This window comes from Eretmochelys imbricata, chromosome 17, assembly GCF_965152235.1.
Source record: "Eretmochelys imbricata isolate rEreImb1 chromosome 17, rEreImb1.hap1, whole genome shotgun sequence".
Taxonomy (NCBI): Eukaryota; Metazoa; Chordata; order Testudines; family Cheloniidae; genus Eretmochelys; species Eretmochelys imbricata.
The window spans coordinates 5,404,158-5,428,163 of record NC_135588.1 but is presented as its reverse complement, the minus strand read 5'-3'; the positions used below and the strand labels follow the sequence as shown (position 1 = coordinate 5,428,163).

Genomic DNA, 24,006 nt, shown 5'->3' with positions numbered 1-24,006 from the left:
AGAAAGTTACACATCAGCCAGCTCATGGTTTCTCTCAAAAAGTGACTCCAGAAGCCAGGTCACTTGGATTGACAGTTTATGAAAGAAAACCTGCTCAGATACGTTCTTTAACTTTAGGGAGACAATATTCTTCCCCTATGCAAATTTTAACAGAATGATTGGTCTAACCCATCATACTGTATAACCCATTTTAAATCATTTTATTTCTCTTTAGTCCTTTTAAAAAATCCACAGAGAACATTTTTCTCTTCTGTCAATCACACAGACTGGATATTACTTGACAGAATGCCACAAGTATCCTCATCTGTTTTGCAAAAACGATAGTATTTCTCAGAAATAATATTGACAAATTTTCTTAATTAAAAAAACATACAAAACATGCAAAATGCTAAGCAGTTTGGCTCTGCTTTGTAGGCAGCTATAACAGCTCATTAGAACTAAAGGAGGAAGCTATTTTGAAATACTAACACACCTATTTTCACACCTCCCAAATGAATGGGGAGGAGAGAGGCCTTTATATTGAAAGGATTCCTTTCACTGTTAAATGGCGTCAAACATTTGTAGTTTTCCACTGGCATCAGATTGCCAAATTCTCTATACTATTGGGCACTGAGGATCAGAATCTGATAGTGAGGCAAGCTGATTTAGGTAACAGAAACTTTGCTATTCACAATTATAAGGAAACTTTAAACTGCACACACAGTAGTGATTATGCAGTGCAAACAGCGACAAAGCTTCACTTTTGCGAACGATGCCAGAATTTGCTCAAGGCCATAGAAAGAGACATTCATGCGTGCCTCTCACAGACATCTAGCAAAAAACACAACAGAAAGCCAAAAGCACAAAGGAAGTCATATTAGCGTGTGGAAAATACCGTCCAATCTTAAATACTGAACTATTTGTTTTGTAACGGTACTACAATTTAATCAGATTGTCATAGCCTCACGCTGGAGTCTCTTATAGGAATCAAACTGCAAGTAAAGTTTTAAGAAATTTCATCTGGTCATCCATCCTCAAAACAATGTGCTTCAATCCAAACTCAACTGCTGAGAAAATGAAATCAAAGCGCTGATAAATACAATGTTATTTTTTCCTTAACAAACGACACCATTTCATTTGTTCACCAATCACACAATCATTGTATTTAAGGGTATTTTTGGTCTATCTTGACAAGATTCCTCACTAGCAAAGGTTTTATATCCAAGAATCCTACCATGCATTTTAGAAACCAATCTTGGCTGCACCTAGAACTTTAAAAATCTCACGTAACTTACTGGGAGAGTCACCGTAAATAAATATGGATAGTAGTTCAATTCTGAGTCATGTATTTGATTGGTTTTGTGGTTTGCTGGGATTTTTTAAAATATGTATATGGATCAAGGATTGGTTTGTAAAATAAATATCTGGCAATGGAGCAAAAGTCAAAGTAGGTGAATTTTTGGTCGTATGCCTTTAAAAAGATGGATCTCTTAATTTACTATTATTATTTATCTAGTACCAATGTGTTAGGCATTTTCCTGAATAGGTATTAAGATGAGCTTCTTGTCCTGAAGTGCTGGCAAGCTAGACAGCATTAAATACTATGATTAACATCATTAGACTAGAATGAATGTTTGCAGACAAGTCCAAGGAAACCTAAGGCTGTTTTTGGAAGAATATTTTCAGAGATTCTTGGGTTTATCCAAATGCTCTCTCTCTTTGGATTATTTTTTCCTGCATGCAATAACTTCTCAAAAGAGAGAGTAAGAAACATTTATACTTCTTAAAAGTCAAGACTCAGTAGTTTCTTTGCTACAGTGAAGGGCTGGTCAAAGAGAAAACAATGTAAACTCTTTTGCTGTGCATAGTAGATAGATTTTTATATGAAGGAATCAAGCTGATGCTATCGTGACCCACTTCCACCTAGTGGTTTAGTAGACAAACAAACAGGAATAAAAAGGAAGCAGAATACAGAGTAGGAATTCAGCAGCAAGACATTTCTGAAAATTCCGCCTGCCCTTTCCCCCCAGAATTGTACATTTAGAAACTAAATAATTTCTGAACCAAGGCGCACACAAACCTGAACAGAAAGCTATTAACAGTCATGTACTCGATTAAGATCTAATATGGGGCAACCAAGTTGTATTATATCTATCAATAAAATTGAATTGAAAAAGGCTAAGAATAAAAAGATTCAAAGCAGCTTGGTTGCTTTTCAACATCAGGAAGAATACATTTCCTCAGGTTGTTAAATCGGCCAAGACATTGGCAGCACAAACAGCTAGTGGCAAGGCAGGTGAGTATTATCCAGTGAAAATAAGTTGGCTGGAGATTATCTCCTCGTTAAGAGAGTTTTAAGAAACAGTTTGGCAGTTCAGCTATTTAATAATCACAGTTAGTTTAATGACTCCTACATCATTTATTAGTGGGCCTCATCTTCCCTCTAATACTTCTTTTGCCATATTTGTAGAACTTTTTTGTATTTGTAAAAGTTATTGTTTGCCTTAATTTTTTTGTCTACATTAACATATCCCTGCCTTAACGGACTATAAATAATTGTTTGGTTTTCTCTACATCTCTGTATCCAGTGCAGGTTCTTTTCTAACCTATGAGCAGCCCCTCACAAAGTCACATTGGCTGCTTTCTTGCATGTTTGTTTCAGTGGAACTGTTGTCTGCTGCATCTTAATCTTGCTGTGTTTTGTGATAATTAAACGCATTCTAATATTTGGCAGTGTTCTTACTTGTGCAGCCTCTGCGTGTTCAAGCATCTCCTCAAATTCCTGATACTCTTCATCATCAGGTTCAGCACCAGAGAGTCGGGCTGCTCTGGCCATGAAATAAGGAGGCAGCTCTCCAATAGCTGTGCCAGCACCCTGGGAAGAGAATAATTATTTTAATTTTATTTTTCTTGATTAGAGCTCTTTAAAAAAAGCTCAACTGATGTTCACAATTTTCCTTGGAAAGTTTAAAAAAAAATACTCATAAGAAGAGTCACAAATACATATAAGGTTTATCCCACCAGAACTGCAGGGGTCACTTGTTTCCAATGGAGGCTAATTATTGTTACCAGCTACACAAAGTTCTCCCAGCTTCAAATGTTATCCAAGTTACCCTAAGAAACTATATTTTCCCCCCTCTCTTAGTTTAGCCACATGCATTTTCCCCCCAACCCAAACTATAAGTCTGTAGAGTTGTAATACAGTTGAATTGTCTGTCCTGAGACTTGGCACACTTGTTTATTGGAAAACATTGCCTCAAGTTCTACTACAGTTTGAGCAAATGAAAATATGTTGAGCAGGCTGTAACTTATCTAGTATTTTATCTGTCCACAAAATGGGGTCAAGAAAGCCAAGAGAAATAAGAATCAGAGTAGGGTTGCCTTTTCACTGCAGGAAAATGATTGGTTTTCTTGGGACATCAAATGACTCATTTCAGCCTTGTGGGTAGATACAGCTTTAGTTTTTGTTTTTTTGGTTTTTTTAAAAAAATCAGTATTAGACATACGGATAAACAGAGGTTAATGAAACAGGAACTTGGATTAAATGCAAATGGTTTAAATATAGGATACGTAATAGCACAATAGGTGGGCGCTTTGTTGGAAAAGTGCTAACCCTTAGCCACACGCAGATGTTCCTTCTTACTAAGAACCATTAGCAAATGACAAATGCTTTTATATTCCTTTAAAGCAGCATAAAGCCCTTCAGTTTCCTTTGTTCATATTCTGTATGCAGCTGTATGTAAGGGAGAATCCCAGCTGCTTTGTATATTCTAAATCAACAGGTTGATTTTAAACACTATAAAAATACATCAGTTGTACTATTACCCAAACTCCCTGTTTGTGTACTGTATAAATACACCCCCCTGATATGTTTGTCTTCCTATTGTCCACATGTGTAACAAATCTGCATTAATACACCACCACCAAAACATCATTAGCCTGTCTATTTCTGATACATGGAAAGTTAAGCTTGGAAACAGTTATAGCTATTTTTTCAGAAAAAATAATTTGGGATTATGTTCTCAAGGTGATGCAAGAACAGAAGTAATGTTTGCTTCACAACAATGTGCCAATTTGCTTGGCTTCATTTTATTCATGAAGGGAAAGATTCCCATGTGTGTACTAGAAGTGAACTTTCCTTAAATTGGTTAAATCACAAGGTCTTTGTTACAAAACATCTCGAAAGTACAACGAGATCATATGATTCCATGTCTACTCAAGACAGATTGCCTTAATATGTAAAAAAGGAAGCATTTAAGTGATCCAAACCAACAACTATATACTATCTTTTGCAAACATGGCTGTTTACTCTTACTGTTAAAATTTCCATCTGATATTTGCTTAGAGTTTCCCTACATCAACAAGGAATTAGAAAGGCAAGTGCTAATCAACATTCTTTTGCACAAATGCATACAGTTAAAATGGGAAACTACTCATCTAGAAAGCTTCTTTTAAACTTTATCTTGGTCAAGACACAGACTGCCTGTTCTGCCAATCCGGAGAGATTATACATTTTTACCTTTTCAGATAATTTCTAATAAAAACACAAAAGAGCTGTAACACATTTAGGGTGCTATTCAATTCATAGCTTCTGTGGGGTGGAAGGCTCTGAAAACTGGCCTACCCCCAGCAGGCTGAAAGCCCTTTAAAAACACCTTCTGCAAGCCAGGACTGTTGAGGCCCGTTTTATACTGACTGTCACCTTTTGATCAAGGAGAAAGGGCCAGGATCCACTTTGGAGCCACTCCACATGGTTACACACTAATTGTCTAACAGCAATTAGTGTTTAGTAATGTTGCTTCACTCCCTCACTGGGCACCAGGATGCTGTCAGCAACACTTCCAGTCCCTGCTCACCCAATGAGCCAGGGAACCGGAGAATTAGACAATGCAAAAGGCTCCCTCTAATACCCCTTTGTGTCTGAATTTTAAACAGCTGTATTGACAGTTTCAGATTGCAGAGATTACTAGAAATTGATAGTTCATAACTTTTTAGTTTTCATGAGTTAGTTTCCCATAATCAGACACTAATAAAAAATTCAACCTACTGTTCTTGGTTTCAGTTTGCAAGGAGAAAAATTAATATTGCTATTTATTTGTCACATTTTGAGCTACTAAAACTGTTGGTCCATTTACTTCCTTTTCAGGAATTTAGTATTGTGTTCCACATAAAAGGATTTTGGATTTAACAGTGATAGGACCAAGAATTCTTCAGTGGTTTCTATAAAAGCAAACTTGGAGTAAAGACAAAAGAAAAACAATGGTAGCAGCAGCGCAGCTGCCAATTTGATTTGACCTACAGGAAGTTAACAAGAAATGTTTAGGTTTCAGAGTAGCAGCCGTGTTAGTCTGTATTCGCAAAAAGAAAAGGAGGACTTGTGGCACCTTAGAGACTAACAAATTTATTTGAGCATAAGCTTTCATGAGCTACAGCACACTTCATTGGATGTATCCGATGAAGTGAGCTGTAGCTCATGAAAGCTTATGCTCAAATAAATTTGCTAGTCTCTAAGGTGCCACAAGTACGCCTTTTCTTTTTAAGAAATGTTTAGGTACTCATGAAAGAGTCCAAGAAAGCATAACATTATAGTAGACACCAATGGCAAATTGAAGATGTGCCCATGGGGAAATCTACCACAGCCAAAGTTCAATAAAAAGGTAGCTGACAATATATTTGGAGGAGGGTAGGAAGAAAGAGGAGATTACACAAAACATTTTGGCTTGCTCAGATAGTCTTGTAATTCCCCTGGTCTGAACCAGCAAGCAGCACAAAGAAAGGCCTTAGAAGGTACCTCTTGTTCTCTCTCTCCTCTCAAGATAGGGTACAATCAGTTGCAAGGCATGCAACTGTGTGTTCATTTCGGTCTAAGCTACTTAATTTTCAGTTTAGGTCAGTAATTTTATACATTAACAAAGATGTGCAGCAAGCACATTCATCCTGAGCTACATTTTCCTTGCAACCCCTGGAACTTAATTTTAAATGATATTCTTATTGCTCCAACTTCATGAAGACTATGATGTGGAGCAGTAGGAAAAAAGAAAGAATGAAAGAGATCCCGAACTTACTGTCTTATAGACGTTTGTTTGTGGGAGATTTTCAGTTAACTCTACTTATTTTTCAAATATGGAAATATTTATGCAATTTTGCTCTCTAGTTAGCAAAAGGAAACATTAAAAACGTATATTGTGTTTGTTTTTGAGAGGGCTGGGGGTTTGCACTTCTATCCTTGAAGATTTTTTTTTGTAAGTATTTGTACACTGTACTTATAAACCTGTAATGTGTATGATCTACATTTAACTTCTGTGTTGGAGATAGGGTCACTGACAAGTTTTAAAACTGTAATAACCAAAATACAAAGTCTATTATGGGTTATTTTCAAACCTTTAAGGCTTCCAGAAACAAGTTAGAAAAGATATACTATAATGATCCCATTCCATCCCCAACATCTGAATTGGAGAACCAAGTATTTAATAATTAAACCAATGGTCAGAACAGGAAGTCATCAGTGGTAACCTTTTGGCATAAAAGCAGTTCAAAACAGATATGTTTGTGTAAGTTTCAGTTCAAAATAGTTTACATTTTATGGGAAAAAGACATCTTAGCTGACCAATATTCTTCAATAAACAAATTTTAAAAAGCCAAAGAAGTGAACACTAAACTAAAATTAGAGTGCATTTCCAAGGACAAGCACCCACATCCACCTCACTAAATACCTGCCCTAAGAGTGTGCTTCAGTGTTTAGCAGATAACTTTTCTTTTCCTTTTTTTGCTTTATAAGTGAATGTTTTCATCAGGAAAACATGGATTTTTAATTTCAACGCGTAGCATGTGAACAGGCTACATGCAACGCAACAGAAAACTGATGCAGCCCCAAGATCAGGGCATCTGCTACAACATTAGGACCTGATCCTTTCAACACACATGAATAACTTCATTCGCTTGAATATGCCCATGGACTTCGAAGGGAGTATTCATGAGAGTGAAGTCACTCACTTGCCTCACTGCTTGCAAGATTCAGCCCTTAATCTGCAAGTGCAGCTGGGGCAAAGAATCTCCTTTCAAAAACTTGTTTTTTGCACTTAGTTGCTCGTAAATGTCATGCATTTTCTGCTAAAGTGCCTAGAAAAAACAGTTACGCTTTGGAAACAGAGGTGATTTTTATAGGACTCTATAAAAGAAATTCCTATAACAAAGTAGAAGATTTCTTTTCCCCAACCTTACTCCAATCCTGGAGCAGATAAAAATTGACCCAACCATTTTCAACTGCTTCTGTTTAATACATTTTGAAGATGTTCAGATCTAATACAGACATCTAAAGTGAATCAGCAAATCATGCCTCCAACATGAAGAGTTATATGTTACTGCTGTCAGCAAAAGCCAGCATTGCTTTGTTTATTTTAGGTAAAATTGTGTAAGTTAAACCTTACCCACATGCAGGCCTCTAGCCTGACTTTTGAGATTATGGTCCATAAAGAGATGGATCCTTCAATCCCCTCCTCATCAGGACAGATAATTTGATCAGGGTACGGTGGTTCAGGAAAATTAACTGAGTTACATTCATACGCAGCAAGTGTAACTGATGCTATGTGTGGACCCTGAAAAATATATCAGACAAGAACTTTTCAATACATTTTGTGTGCATTAAACAAGAGTTAGCTTTACCTTAAATAATATGGCTAATAGGAAACCTATCAGGACACAAAATGCATCCAGGAAATGTACTTCCACACTTGACATTAGATATAGTATATAATGTTATATACAATGGTCTCAGCCTTCCGATGCATGTAAGTAAATAAACATCCAACTCCAAACATAAGAAAATCTAAAGTGCTCCTGTATCAGTTTTAAGGGACTATGAAGTTAAAATACGTTTCCTTGCCTGTATTAGTAGTAACATTGTAGACTTAAAACTTGAAGAACTTTAAAAAAAAATCAAAGTATACTTTTAACCAATGGTTTTTCCCCATATTATTCCACACAAGCAATTAATAAAGAAGCTGAATAGTCTTTCAGTTTCTCATGCATTGGCACAGACCAGCAATGTTTGAGATGCAAATACTGCAAAGGAATCTTTACATCCTAACAACAACAAAATGCAATTATTTCAAATATTTTTTAAAAAGATCCCATAAAAGTATTTCTATTGATTTCAGTTTTGCAAAAACAAGTTTTACAAAACCTAGGTTTTGAGCCTAGTTGGACCTGACAGTATTTTGAAGTGTTCCTCCCCTTCTCTCCACTCTTTTCTTAAAACATCAGTTAGTATGTCAGCAATCTCTTGTGCAAATCACAGTCTTTCTGCTTCAGTTTCCAATGTATAAGGTGCTCAGAAAATTGTTTGTTAAGCGCTTTAAAGCTCAACTTTTATGCATGTGCCATTATTAATGGAATTAAGTTGACTCACGGACTCTGCCTTCTATTAAAGGTTACCAACGCATTTTATTGAGGCCAGATCTCAGGTACAGATGGCTTCAAATGTGTACAAGAACCAAAATGCAATTCAGTTAAATAATGGAACAAACTGCCATTGTAGGACTATAAAATAGTAAAATTACTATAAATCTGTGCAAATAGTTCAGATTTATCCTTATGCTGGACATCAAGAGTTTCAAACACAAAGAATCAGCTTAAAAATCACCTTCCAACATCTGTGTTTCAGCAACATGCTCAAACTGTATAAATTGTTTAGAAATTTTTATTAAAACAGATTTTTTGCAAACTTAATTTCACCCACAGTCTTAGCCTTAGCAGAATAAATTAATAATCAATTGTGTTTACATACACAGCAAGTATTGCTCAGTCTTTACCTTCTGCTATTAATTACATGGTGGGTTTTTGTCATCATTTTGGGAGATATTCTGTCAACAATTTTCCTCTGTGTTTTTTTCTTAAGTGACTTTCAGTCTATTAGATCAGCAGGGAATCACAGTACAAAAAGCAAATCGAAATTATATTTATTATACAGCGAATAAATCTGTGAATGTAATGATAATGGGAAGAGAGGGCACTTGATGCACGACACCTATTGCTTGGACAGCTCTATTTCCCTTTATACGGTATTTTAAAAAATTATTTTAATACAGAGACCAGGGACTATTTGGGAGAGTTTATGGGCTTGTTGCAGGAAATACTGGGTGAAATTTTATGGGCTGTGTTAGGCCCACAGGAGTCAGAGTAGAAAATCACTCTGTCCTTAAAAATCTATGAGAATGAACAGCTTACTGAGTTCTTATCTAGGCATTGGGAGGTGGTTTTTCATTGGGTTCACTCTTGTCAATGTTAGCAGTTTCTCTGAACCGACTGAACAACAGAATTACAAAATTTAGTATATGTAGCAAGTTATTTTAGGTATACAAAATAGTGGAAAAGTCCTACTGAGAAAATACCCAGTCTATTTTAATTTTCACGTGGTAACTTTGGCTATCAGTTATAGGCTATTCAATTCTAGACCACTGAAACAAGTAAGAAAATTTCCACTTTGCTGTCAAGCCAATTCTTTTACCTGTACCTCTCTCCTTGTTCTTTTGTTGGGAGACTGATCTAATGCCCAATAGGCACTAACTTGAACTATTTTCTGTAATTATTTAAATAAAGTTATAGTTCTGATCTCATGGTAAATTAGGAGCAATTCCGTCAAAGGAACTGCACTGAAGTAAAGACAATATGAGAGCAGATTCAGACCTGTTAAATACCAAATAATTGTTCTGATTCTGTAGGGCAAAGACACTGCAGACGGGTGAAAAATTACTAATTATCTGTACTGCAGTACTGTCTAGAGGCTGGACCCTGTATGTATCCATAGTAAGAGGCAGTCCCTGCCCCAAGAGTTTACAATCTAAACAGACAAGACAGACAAAGGGCACGACAAAGAAAGTATCCCCTTTTTATACATGGAGAACCAACACCAGAAAAGATTAAGTGACTTGTCCAAGGTCAAACAGCAAGTCAGTTGCAGAGCTGGGAACTGAAACCAGATCCTAAGATCATCCCTTCCTTGATAGGCCCTAAAATTTCAAGGAATCTTGATTTTTTAGCCTCCTATACCCAGATAGCTTCATGCATTAAAAGATCTTTTAAGGCCTTGTGCCTCAAGCTGTAAACTATTCAAATCTGCAACATAATTCTCCTCAGCTGAAAATTTGCATGGAGGAAAACCCCAAAGTCAAGTGCCATTGCTCATGGTCTCTTGAGGGTAAGGGCAAGTTCATTGCCAAGGTTGTCAGAGACATGGGGTGTGAATCAAGAAGTACGATTTTCAGTTCCACAAAATTTGGAAGACATACCACAGTATAATGTAACTGTGGCCAGCTGTGATGAAAGACTGCAAGTGCAGAACCGGTTAGTTTCAATCTTATAGCAGCATAAGAAAAACAGTACAATTGCCAGCACAGTAATGCCCTCTGCTTTACTTCAATAAGTGAAATTACCACTATCTTGAAGGCCAAGATTTTGAAATGAAGGCTTGCGGACAATTTACGATAGGTCCCTGCCTGGAGAAGCTTACATTTTAACTTTGAGCACAAGTGAAGACAAAGAAAATGTAATAGGGGGGTCTGCTGAGGATAATTGTTATAAAAGGAAACCACACACACACACATAACCCCTATTCACTGTTTAACAACTTGCCACAATTAATAGCCTAGGTTCCCTCAGATCTAATAATAAGTGTTGCCATCTCTTGAATGCCTTAATTGTCTCAAATACGCATCTTCCTATTAACCCAGCTCTAACTGTTTCAACAACTGAAGTCTGCAAAAGGAAAAATCCTAAAGCAAGAAGCAGTCAATGGAAAAATACATTTCAGAATAGAGCTGAAAACATCCCTCCAGCCACCTGACGACTAAATCAATTTAGCACAACTCTTCTACTGAAATGCAAACAATTCTAGAATGGAAAAAAGTTGAAATTATGGATCCCACAGAAACCACATTTTAACTGGAATAAGAAATAAAATGTAAAAGATTCATTTAGAATGATTATCAAGTGTGGAGTACTCAAATTCAGAACTAGCCACGTAAGAGAGGCAAAACAATCTTGTGCCCCTTACTTAAAGCAGCTGAGCTCTGCTGCTTTAAGTAAAGTCAACTGGACAACATATCATGGTTTGGCAGACTGCATGTGATATTTCGGATATGTGTTTTTGTTCCAGTTCAGACCTGCAAAGCCCACATACAGTATCTAGTCTCAAGAACCGAGCCTCCATTATGAATGTACACTGCCTTGGTCCACAAGTCCGTAATTTCCCCTTGAATCTCAAAAGCCTGGGGTTGGTCTAACTCAGTGGTGGGCAATCTGCGGCCCGGGAGGAAAATCCACTCAACTAGAAGTGTGGTCCTGACAGGGCAAGAGCTGTTGTAAGGTCATATGATAAATGTTGCAACAAAGACAGGTGCCATTTTATTTTATATCTAGCAATAATGATAGTCAAACTATGTGGGTGGGGTGATTTTCAAAGACACAAATGGGCGTTGGTACCCAATTCTCATTGGCTTTCAATGCAATTAGAATGCCCAGCCCCTCCAGGTCCTTTGAAAATACCTGCCTATTTTCTTCAAGTGTTTTCTTTTTGCTCTTTGAGTCTAAATATTAATCCTCAGTCACAGTTTTTGACCTTTATCTTACCCATGTACCCATGTTTGCTTACCAAATTTTCTTTTTTTTTAAAAAGGCATTAATGGCTTTTCCAAAGTTTGAGTTAATTTTTATGGTGGGTCAATTTACTGTAACCTATTAAGAAATACCTGCTGCTTAAGTCTAACTTTAGGTCCATCTTTAAATGGACATACATTTTAAAATCACTCCAATCCCCGTTACGCTAAATAAACGGCAGCAAAACTGGTAGGCTTAGTAGAGGTATTGTTTGTCAAAGAAGCCAGAAGAATCATTAAAATGTCAAGTTAAGTAATATCTAATCACCATTTTCTTCTTTTTAATTGCAGGGGCAAGTACTGACAGGGGCAAAAAACACTGGAGTCAGTAATCTTCTGCTGATTCGGGGAGAAACATTTGCTCTCCACACTCTTACAATGACCAACAGGTCTAGCCTGTGGTTAGACTGGAATGTGATTTGTTAGAAATATTTGTGCAATTTATAAATCAAATGAGACAAGGGGTGGTCACCAATAAGGACTTGATGCAAATCTATTTTTGGCAAAAGTAATTTAGGGGAATCACTAACTAAAAAGCCCTGATTTGTTATAAAAGGGAGCTTTATTTGAACCTATGGATAAATTTGGAGCCCTAGATTTATTTTTCGTTCAATGCTTTGATCAATCACCAAAGTTAGAATCTACCCATTGTTATTCTGGGGTAGGAAGTTATTCTAGAAGGCAGCATTTAAAGTCTCCAGAAAGCACAGATTTCCAAACAGGTACAAAACATATTTAAGCAGAAGCAATTAGTACAGATTTTTTACTACCTCCTCACTCAAAGAAAAAAAAGAAAGGCGGGGGGGGGGGGATAAAAATTAAGGATATGTATTTCAAGATAAAAAAGTCAAATCACATCCTCAAAAATGTCAGCATGTAAACTATATTAGAAAGTCTTTAAGGTAAGGGGAAGTAAGTATCAAAAGAAATATCTATGGTATTTCTATGTTACTTATTACTTTGGTATCTATGCAATGAACAAAATTATGGAGCATCAAACCATATATCAAATGTGGTTCTCAGCTCTCCCTTTACAGATCATTCATATTGTTGAAATGATGCTAGCCCCACAAGTACATCTAGATCTAATTTTAACATTTTATATTTAGGAAGATATAATTTTAGACTAGCTCTAATTTAAAAACATTTTATGACAAGGAAAAATGATACAACTTCCACAGAGATGGGGGATTATCTTGAACATATTCTGGTGGGCTATAAACTTGTTTTCTTCCTTGCATATGGAATTTTTAGTACTTGGTACAAGACTCCCCCCTTACACTAAAAGGGGAAAATGTGTCATTCTATATTTGATTTAAGATAAATAAGAAAAACAAGAGCTAGTTTCTCATGGGAAACAGCCTGCTAGCTTTGCCACAGCCTGCGACTCATCTCATACTTATCTACTAAGTCATTACACCTCTCAGGAAAACAAGACTAAGTTACAGCACCTTTTATCTTCAGGACTGGCGGGCAGCTGAACACACAAAAAACTGTTCATTTCAGATGTGACTAAAAGGGAAAATTGGCATGGAGATAGTTGGCTAATAAGCCAAAGCATTTTCACCCCAACTGCAACAGCTTGGAATCAGAGAGGTTGCTAGTCCATATTCATCTAAGTACAGACTATGAGCATGTGTAGATTTCTGACTCTGGGAAGTTGTTTTTCCTCCCTCTTCTGAAATCAACCCAGTCTGTCCACACATCACGAGGGTCCAAGAAGGCTGAATGATTTCACATATTATCTGAGTTGCAATGAAAGCTGTAAAGCAGGAGTTAAGAACAAAGAAGTTCTCAGCTTGGAGTTTCTTTAGCTTTCCAAATCACTTGGGCTAGCTTTAATGTACTAATTTTGTATTCCCATATTTGCACTAATTTTACATCAGGAACCTAAACATTTAATTTAGCTCTTTTCTATTCCCACCTCAGTTAAGTCTTTCCTCTCAGAGCATGGCTAATGGAAATCCCAGATGATGAACAAGCAGCTCCAAATACAACCGAACAAGAGTCACCAGGGGATGATGCATGTGGTGCCGTTAAACGTGCAGCATAGCCATGGTGTTACTTCCAGGAGAAACTCGGGCTTTGGCATGATATTAAAACAAAATACAGCTATTTTACAAGAATACTTATGGTAAATGAAAGATGCCACCCAGAACACCCCCCTCCCCTCCTCAGTCGCAGTTACAAGCAGATTTCTGGTTGCCTATGGGCAGAACTGGAATGCAAGGCAAGGTAGGAAGTGTGAGGGTTTATACGCTGCTCCTGTCCTCCCTCAACACCCATCTGTCCTGAGGTCTGCATTCTCCCACTTTCCTCCTTTAACCAGTGATATATTTTAATGATCAGTGAAGAGCACATTATAATATCAATTCAAACTGACATGGTGGTAAAGCCTACTCTTAGCCTTTCCAGCTGTATCTTGGTTTGCTGGGTTATGTTGTGCCTTATCTCTGCTCTGTTCTTGTGAGCAAAGAGCAACATGAAACATACAAAATTCAGATCTGCATATGGGAACAGAACAGAGGAAATAACAGGATGTGTGCATGACTGGGAAAACACAATACACAAGGGTATTGTAGGGTCTCCCAGCAAAGCAGCTTGAATTGCAGGCACAATGCAGAAGAGAACTGAGTAAATAAAAACAGAACTTGTTTTCCTAAAAGAGTTTGAAATATTCAGCTTGTAAATCTTTGAAAGATCAAAATATCATGCCAAGCATCTACTCTACTCCCTTGATGGATATAACTCCAAGTCACCGCTGCTGGCTAAAACGTTCAATATTGTTTAAGTGTCACCACTACACTAACATCTTATAGACATTTAAAGACTAAGTGCCAGGAAGCCGTCCCCTAGCGTACTGATTCACCTCATGCAAGAGGTTTATTATAATGATTCAGGCTTCAGAGAAGATGTCTAGATTCTGATGTCTGACCACTTTAAATACCATTGGGAAGACACACACAACACTTCTGTGATCTCAGAATTCAGTTCCCTGCTCTGTATATATTTACGATTGATATGGACAGATAAACATTAGCATGGTTTGTCCCACAGGACTCGCATTTTATGATAGGCACCCTTAAAAATAAATAAGATTTCACATGGAGAGAAGACTTAAGAAAATTAATACAAGAAATTTACCCAACTAAATTGGTAGCTCTGCACAGTTTAATCCACTATGACTCTTGCAATGCATAGTTGCGTATTTAGTCTAAATACTTCCAGCATCAAGCAGAATAGAGCTCATGTGAGAATTAAAGAGGTGTTCCCATCAAACAGTGATAGACAAAATTAATTTTCTAAGCTCCATGTTGATCCATGTGTTCCAGGATGTTTCAGTTCATTGTAAATAGCTTAGGACAGCTAAAGGAAGTTGGCATGGAGGAAACAAATGAGACAGAAACAGAGTCATGAACAATCCTCATACAAACAGGCTCCATTTCAAAATATTTTTGAATCATGTTCTGTGTTCAACACGTTTTTCTTTCAACTACCTTTCCTGGTCAACAACAGTAATCTGATCCCAGCTATTGGACAGGACAGAATTGACACTTGTTTAGTTTGTCCTAGGCTTGTAAGCCGACATGCAAACTGAAGAATGATACAAACTGGAAATGGACACTTTCTTCAAGTAGAAGAATTGCATGCAGGGGGGAAAGAGAAAACATTTCCCATCTTGCTAAAGAAGCAAGTTCTTTGTTTGTTTCTCACATTTTTCTACACACATGGAACCCATCAATCTTCCAATTACTAATATTAATTTTGAAGGATCCACATGAGAAGGGTAAGACTCCTTGCAAAGTAGTGGAGAATCAGTAAAAGGCAGAGTCTTCCAGCCAATAATTTAACAGCAACATTTTATACATGAACAACAAAATGGAGGCTGCCATTCTGGCAGCTTTTAAAAATGGTTCTTACAATCAAAAGCTGGAAAGGCAGGTGAGTGCATGGGGTTTGCAAAATTACCCAAATGGTAACTTTGTTCCAATCCCAGCACAGGGTGGAAATGAAAACAAGTTTGCTGATTCTCAGAAATAGTATGACCACTTCACAAAATTACCACACAACTGGACAAAACCCATCTCCAGTGTTACCAACTCTTGCAATTTTACCAAGAGTCTTGGGATATTCAGTGTTCTTAAAAGCCCAGCTCCTGGAGTCAGATGATTACATAGGAATTGCAGATTTCATTTAAGAAAAATAAGATTTTCCTGCCATGTAGACTAAAAAAACCCATGACCTGACTGTACTCTAAAGGCTCAAAACCCAGAGGCAAAATAAGAAAACCCCCCTCCCCATATTTGTTTGTTTAAAATTTCATGATTTAAAGGCAATCTCATGATTTCAGAGGGCCTGACGTAGTTTTTGAATGATTGGGGTTCGCAACAGTATTTGTACAAGTTAATTAACCAGTGATTATTGCACAAGATGTTTGGATTTTAAGTCAGCAGATCCCAAACTGAATTACCTGACATTTAGGTCAGACCAAGTGGGTCTTTTTTCAGTTCCAAGCTGCTGAACTCATGGAAGACCAGCTTGTGAGCTCCTGGCCCAATCAATCAAACAACCCCAGAACTGATTCAAGCCCAAAGCACACTAATCTCCAATCTAGAAGGAATCCAAACACACTCCTTCTGTGCCCACTTAGTTGTAAGGAGGATGCAACATATTTAATTCATCTTCTGTCTTCATAAGACTGTTTTTATCACTTATAGTGGATGGCAGTTACTGCAATGTCACTTCCTTTCTTTTATTACAAGATTTTTCACTGAGGTTTCGTTACAGAGACTAACCCCACATATGAAAGCTTTGAAGACTTTAACGTCCCTTCCATCATCCACACACAATGCATTCCTGTATTCTGCCACTGTGGGTGAGGCCTGGAGGTTCTTGTTACACTCTTACATTTCCTGTTTGTTCTATTTCATACCAGGACTATCAATGAAAACATATTCAACAATTGCTCCACTTGCCTCTAGTGGTAATTAGACATACAAATTCATTTTTAAAAATATCACGCAACTCCAACAGCTGAAACTGGTTTTGCCCCTCACATATCTGATCCATAAGGGATTCACTTCCACTTAGCCATCAATGTTAGGACAGAAAACAAATTATCAGCTCCACGAGGCCACTGACCTTTTGTCTCTGCAAAGGTGTTTTTTTTTTTTTAATGAGCAATAATTCTGAAATTGTTTTCTGTTTGTCTCAGTTTCATCTACTTTTGCAATTTCTGTGCCAGAGATGAACTGAAATTAAGTCACGAGGCAAGGGGCTTTGATGAACACTACACAGCATTTGCAAGCAATACTTCAAACAAGTGCTCCACCTAGTGTCAATCATCATTAAAGTATGCACTGCAAACCAATCATATGGTCACAAGTTCAACTGGCAGCTCATTCATTACTTTTTGTAACAGCAAAGAGACCTCCTTTAGTGATATGAATTCCTTGCATATGACTAGCTACCTTTGGTCATCTGCTCTTCTGGTAACTAAGTGATTCATTCGGTTTCTGTTTGAAAATGCCAGCAATATGTGAGAAGTTATTTTTGACAATAGAAAGTTTCTAAGCAGTGGGCCGATGGAAAAAATGTCTGAATTAGTGGCCAAATAGATTTTGTATCCCTACAGAGCTACATGTCAATTTCTATTTTTAAAACGTTATTTTCAAAAGAGATGTAAGAAAAACAATGTCTTAAGGAAATTAAGCCAGCAGACGTGTTTTGAAAGGTGTCAGAATGAAGATTTATCGGAAGAATCATGTAGTCTTCTTCCACACTATATTTTAAAGCCGTATTACATTCCAGCCTTGTGCTCAGAGTGACACTTAGTGGCAATGGTGAGCATTGTTTCCCAAAAGTCCAGTTAAAATGTTGCATTTTTCACTGGATAAAAAACAGAGAAGCAGCATGAAACTAGAAACCAATCCAGAGCAGCAATTTTAGATACAGTCTAACATCAAGGAAGTTCCTCAAGATAACTAGTAAATGGCAATTAAGTGTAAGAATAACCACTAAATATCACACACTGACACTCAGGCACACTCAAGAAGATCCCTCTAGTAGTCAAAGAGCAACAAAACCTAAATACAAGCAATCAGATTTAAATTGATACTAATCACAGTCCCCTACTGACAGTAAACCTCCCCTAAAGTAGAGATTGCTTTAGATTTTAATATCTACCGCTTCATGCCACCCTCCAATGCTCTTTTACCTTCTGATATTATGATCTACCTCTCTGTGGATGGCAGGACAAGTAGCTGGATTGAGATCCTCTGAAGGATCCAGACAAATCATTGTTTTAACACTTGGAAAATAACCAACTAGGCTAGAGAGAGCAAACATCCAGGGTCATTCACATATTGGATATACTGCACACATAATTCTACTGAATTATTTGCCAGGCTAACAGCTTGCTCGTGCATAGTTGTTCTGATATTACCATAGTTGTACATGTCAAATATAGGGCTATGTATTTTTAAAAGATGCACCTGTATCGTATATGATATATGCTAGCACTTCCCAGAATAGCAAAGATGTTATTGCAAGCAGCAACAAACGCTCAGAAGCACATGGGTCAGCCTGACAGCACTGTTGTCTAATCACGTAATTGCATTTTCAACAATCTCACTGTGCATTCAGATTTGGTATGAGCAATTAATTATGAGTAATTTAAAAACACTTTACTGCTGCTCTACTCTCTACTCCCAACAGATCAAGTCACTGAGGCCTGATTTGATTTTTACATCATTTTGAAGTGTTTTCATCAATGATATCAAAGCAGAAATCCTTTTACCGGCTAATGAAGTGTACACAAGTAATTTGTTAGATCTGGTTTAAATGAGTATGTTAAAAATGGGAGGTGAATATATATTAACAACAAGGAGCATGTATAATGTGCAATGAACACAAAATCTTTTACCTAGAGAGCTTGTGAATTATTTTTAAAAATCTGATATATTGGACAGCTAAATGAACCAGTTTGAGACACCTAATATACCTATATGATGAGCTGGAGAACTTCTGAATACACCTGGACTAATAATTTATACTGCTCTTCTGAAAGACTTCAATTACACTCTGCAGTTGCACCTAGCAGTCACAAGTTAGTATTTTGTGTTTCCTTTGATGCAGGGTATAAATTCTCAGATTCAGGAGCTATCAGATACAGAACTGATATTATACTACACATACACTTAACTCAACACTGCCCTTAGCAATAGAGATGAAAAAAATTTTTTAAAAAAATAAAACCTTTGATCCTTAAATCGGTAGCATTCTGGAAAGTCAGTAAGAGCTCCATATATTTACGTTTAGAAGGATTATATTTTTATTGATAAATGTCTGTAAATGTCCATTTCACCATACACACAAACAGATGACAAATATTTCCATAGATTTTATATCAGAAATGTACAGATAGCCAAAAAAGAAAAATGCTGCTTGAGAATTTATTAGAGTTTGATTTAAGGATATTCAATTAGTATTTTTTGACATGTGATGTTGACAGTGTTTTAATGGTATAAAGCTTTAACTTTTTGAATCTCAACATTTACTGTCATTAAATAATTATGGTCTCACCACCCACCATAATTTTGTGCAACTGTGAACATTTAAATTGACATCAATATTATCTGTCAAAATTATAAAACTAAAAATCAATTTCTGCCAAGCCTAGATACGTTGCAGATTTGTGTTTTTACATTTGTAGTGCCACCTAGTGACTGCAGGACCTGCACTACTGCACATAACTGAGTTAACGCAGCTAAGTGACACCATGGTTGAGAACACTGAGAATTGAGAAAATCTCAAGTTAACGTCCACAGAACAGTCATCATTTGGACCTCTTGTGTTTGCACAATATTTTCTATAAGTGTATATGGAAGGAGGAAAGAAACAGCATCTATGTTCCTCTACCTCAGTGATCTCCAACCTTTCTGTGGCCAAGAGCACACTGATGCCTTCAGAAGAGTGTGGCGGGCAATGACGCTTCTCGGCGGCATTTCGGTGGCGACGCTTCTCTGGTGGCCGCACTCCTCGGCGGCATTTCGGCGGCAGCGTCTCCGCCGGAAGCGCTCATTGGCGGCATGTTCTCTGGCGGATGCACTTCTCTCCTCTTCGTTGCTTGGCGCCGGCAGGTGCCATGGCGCCCACGGGCACCACACAGAGGACCACTGCTCTACCTATTTACCAGTAGGGGCTTGTTTACACTGGCACACAAAATCAGCACTGCTGTGATCGACGCAATGACATTGATTTAGTGAGTCTGGTGAAGATGCGTTAAGTCGATGGCAAAGTGCTTTCCTGTCAACTTCAGTACTTCATCTCCCCAAGAGACAGAAGGTAAGTCGGCAGAACAGCGTCTCCTCCAAACACAGCGCAGAGTAGACACCATGTTAAGCCAATGAAAGCTATGTTGCTCGGAGGGAGGGGATATTTTTCACACTCCTGAGTGATGTAATTTACATCGACTTAAGCGGCAGCGTAGACCAGGCCTACGACAACTTGTAGCATTCTCTCCATCAGGACCGGCTCTAGGCACCAGCAAACCTAGCACATGCTTGGGGCAGCACTCTGGGTGGGGGTTTGTTTTTTTTTTGGGCTTCGGGCGGCAAAAAACCTAGAGCCGGCCCTGCATATAGTGGGAAATTGATTCTCTGCTCAATTTATCCAAAGAGTATGCAAACAGCACACACATTTTTCCTGTATTAATGCACTTACGTTAATTGTGTTACACACCTATTGAATTTTAAGGCCTACAATAAATTCCCTCTAGTTATTCAGAGGGGTCTATTTTGTCTGTTCTTTTACATTGAAAGATCAGTGTTTAGATGTTGCTGTTTTCTGGAATGACTATTGAATTTACGTTAAGGTCATCTGACTCTCAATCCACACAGGTTCATATGTTGCCACACAACCCCAGTATGTGGATGTCTCCAGTTCTCCCAAGAGTTTAACTGTACTGTGGAAATGCATTTTCAGAGAGAACTTAGTCCCCAAACATGGAGTCTTCCACTATGCTAGTCCAACTTTCTGCTTCTCTCAAGTAATGTCTCAAATTGGAGTCAACATCTCAGTTATTTAATTCCATACTAATGTGTATATTTTCAACAAGTCAGTGCTTTGAGTTACGCTAAATCAGTGGTTCTCAAACTTTTGTACTGGTGACCCCTTTCACATAGCAAGCCTCAGAGTGCAATCTCCCCCTTATAAATTAAACACTTTATTATATATTTAATGTCATTATAAATGCTGGAGGCAAAGCGGGGTTTGGGGTAGAGGCTGACAGCTCACAACCCCCCATGTAATAACCTCGCGACCCCCTAAGGGGTCCCAACCGCCAGTTTGAGAATTCCTGTGCTAAATGGACTCACTATCGTAGACGGATGATCAGAAGCTGGCCAGAGTTTGAATGGCAACTAGGAGGTGCAGATAATAAAGACAGGGGTTAAGATTTTGAATTAGGGGCACAAATGTAAATGTTTGGTGGGTCTCATCCTAGCATTCACATTTGCAATACAAAATCCACCACATTTGGCATTATCTGCTCAAGAGAAACGCAAGGCTAAGACAAGAGGAAGAGAATCACAAATGAGACATTGTGAGAACTTCATAGGAAAAACTTAACATCTGCCCACACTGTATCTTGAAGTTCACATAGCAAATAGCCCCTCATTTGCCATTTCTACGTTTGCCTCCACAGTAAGACGCTTCAGACAAAAGATAAAGCCTATTTTTCTTTATCAATTGCCAATGGAGTTGAGAGTTTGACAACCATAGATTTGTGCCCGCTTCGTATGAATGTCTGATTTAACTTAGGCAGGCAGATGATGTGCCCTTGAAGGCAGCTTTATTGGCAGAAGGATTTTACAAGTCCCACAATAAGTACTTTCACTAATCCAAGCTTCTCTGCCTACATGATGCTATTTTATGTTGTGTTACAATAGGTGTTCACTCATTCACTCTGCAGACACAGTTAAGCCAGGTTAATGACTAGACAAAAATTAAGCGAACTACACATCTGTCAGTTCATGTACCCTGCTACAAACAGCCAAATGTAAGCAGAACACTGCCCTGTTTCATTTGCTTTTCTATTTTAAAGGATTTAAAATACTTAACATTTGAACTCTCCTTTACTATAGATCTAAAAAGGCTATTCACTGTACCTTATGGTGGAGTTCTTCAGTGATGCTGCATCTCCAATGTTTCTTTCCAGTGCCTATAAACTCTCCGCTGTGTTACAACAAGTTGATGAAATGAACCTCTCAGATTTCAGGCATGCTTGGCTGCTATGTGACTTTTCACACTTCACTGAACTAGCAATATATATAGCCTAGGATTAATGCTCTGATGCGCAGTGGGGTAAATGTCCACAATGTCCAGTTTTCCCAACTGTCCTATTCAGTTACAGTTTTACCAATATGCTGTCAGCTCACTGGAGCAAGGAGCCATGTCTTCCAATGCAGCCCTGATACTGCATATGGTTTTTGGGTGCTATCACAATACAAAAGACATGCCAGTCTCTTCCAGTCTGCAAGCAGAAAGAAGCTACTATTTTCTAGTTAGAGCAAAGGATTTTGACAGCAGAAAAATCTAGGCAGGGTTCTCAACAGGAATCCTGAGAGCTTTGCCATTTTCCATGCACTCTCTTCTACTGTCAACAACAGACTGCACATGTAAGCCTATGCTTTAAACTTCCCCCTGCAAACAATGAAAACGTGTGTTGGTTTTTAAGTGTGGAATGGACAATTATCCTGCACCTGCTGATAAAAATATAACCTCTTTTTTATTTACATTTGCACACACATTCCCCTTTACTAATCTCTCCATTGTACAGAGGGGAAAAATAAAGTAAACCAAAGCCAGAGTGTATTAAAACATTCCACATAACTCAAAATTAACAACTGAGTAACCTTCACAACCTTTTTTCACCTTAATTCAGAGTGAAGATGATAGTTACATCTCCCCTTTTCTGCTCCCGACAAAGACTTTAAGAAAGCAGTTATGGTGCATACACATCCCTAATGCTCAAGTGAATGCATCCTTCACAGTTGTCATTCAGTCTGAGCAGTATTGTTTTATTGCATGGAAAACAACAAGAGTTCTCCTTTTTCCCCCAAAATGCTTTATGTGTTATTGGTCATGATTAAAGCAATCCTAAAATTAAACCATCAGTAACTGTTCCAAATACAACATGGGGTTGGTTGCACAAAACGGTTTTAATTATTTTTTGCAGCCATGAAGCCTTTTTTAAAACCACGATAGTTGTTTGTAATCAAAGAACTGGCCCAATGGAAAACAAAATTTTCCTGACTTTTCGAGGTAATTTGAAGTTGAGATAAACAACACAATGTGGTTGTCTTCAGAGAGATTTAGAGGTTAATTTAGTGTGGTATCTAGACATATTTTTCCTGTATCTTGTTATTATTTATAAAACAGAATTACTGTGGACTGAGCTATAAGAATAATTTACTACATGTTTCAGAAGCTTCAGCTAGGAAAATTAACATTTTGATCTACCAAAAAAACCCAAGCATCCTAAAAAGCCTAGTCCAGACCCCATTTTCCATCTGTTACAGCTACTTCATACTAGAAAACTTCCTTGCTTATTTAAGTGCATTAATTAGTGCAGATAGCACTGAAAATTACCATTACAAATTATGGGTCCAATTCTGCAAGGTAAAGACGATCTCCAGCTGCAGGATCTCACCAAGAGTTCAATAATGATATATAGCATAGAGACAACAAAACAAGGTTACAAAATACCATTTAGCAAAGATGACATCACAAAGACTCAACAGCATGGATGATTTTTTTTTTTTTTAAAAGTCCACAAGTATATAACACCAAGCTCATATATAGCACTTTTCATCCACAGATCTCAAAGCGCCTTATAAAAAGGAATAATGTGATTGGAAAGGAAATGTAGTTGTAGGTTTCTTACCAAATAGAGTAGAAAGGTATGAAGACCTGTTCCGAGTCCAACAGAGGACAGAATGCCTAAGCCTACCCAGTAGGCACACCACAAGAATTTTTTCTCCATATACTGCACATACTGAAAAACAAGAAAAATCACAAAAGAAAAACAGGATGAGTGAATTCTCATGGAGGAGGAAAGAAAGGTGCAGCTGCTCTTCTGAAGTGCTTAAGATAATTTATCAGTGTCAAAATGACCAACTTGAATTCTACACAGTTCTCAAAACAGGCTGATCTATGTAAGGTATAGCTAGTGTTAAAGATATTATATGTAAACGGCAATGATCCAAAGAGGATACTAATGAGTGTACCCAATGATAAATTGGTTAGTCTCTAAGGTGCCACTAGTACTCCTTTTCTTTTTGCAAATACAGACTAACACGGCGGCTACTCTGAA

The 24,006-nt window shown here is 37.6% G+C and overlaps 1 protein-coding gene across 8 annotated transcripts in view; it reads right to left on the bottom strand.

Moving 5' to 3' along the window:
* The window catches only part of VMP1 (vacuole membrane protein 1), an 87,696-nt gene that overhangs the window by 42,939 nt on the left and 20,751 nt on the right, over nt 1–24,006 (bottom strand). For 7 of the 8 annotated variants that reach the window (XM_077836690.1, XM_077836687.1, XM_077836691.1 and 4 more), the window contains 3 exons: nt 23,578–23,688; nt 7,407–7,574; nt 2,723–2,854 (listed from right to left, as the gene is read on the bottom strand). In XM_077836690.1, the coding sequence (XP_077692816.1) occupies nt 2,723–2,854; nt 7,407–7,574; nt 23,578–23,688 (411 nt within the window). The remainder of the gene's footprint in view (nt 1–2,722; nt 2,855–7,406; nt 7,575–23,577; nt 23,689–24,006) is intronic. The other variant, XM_077836694.1, reaches the window with a different exon arrangement.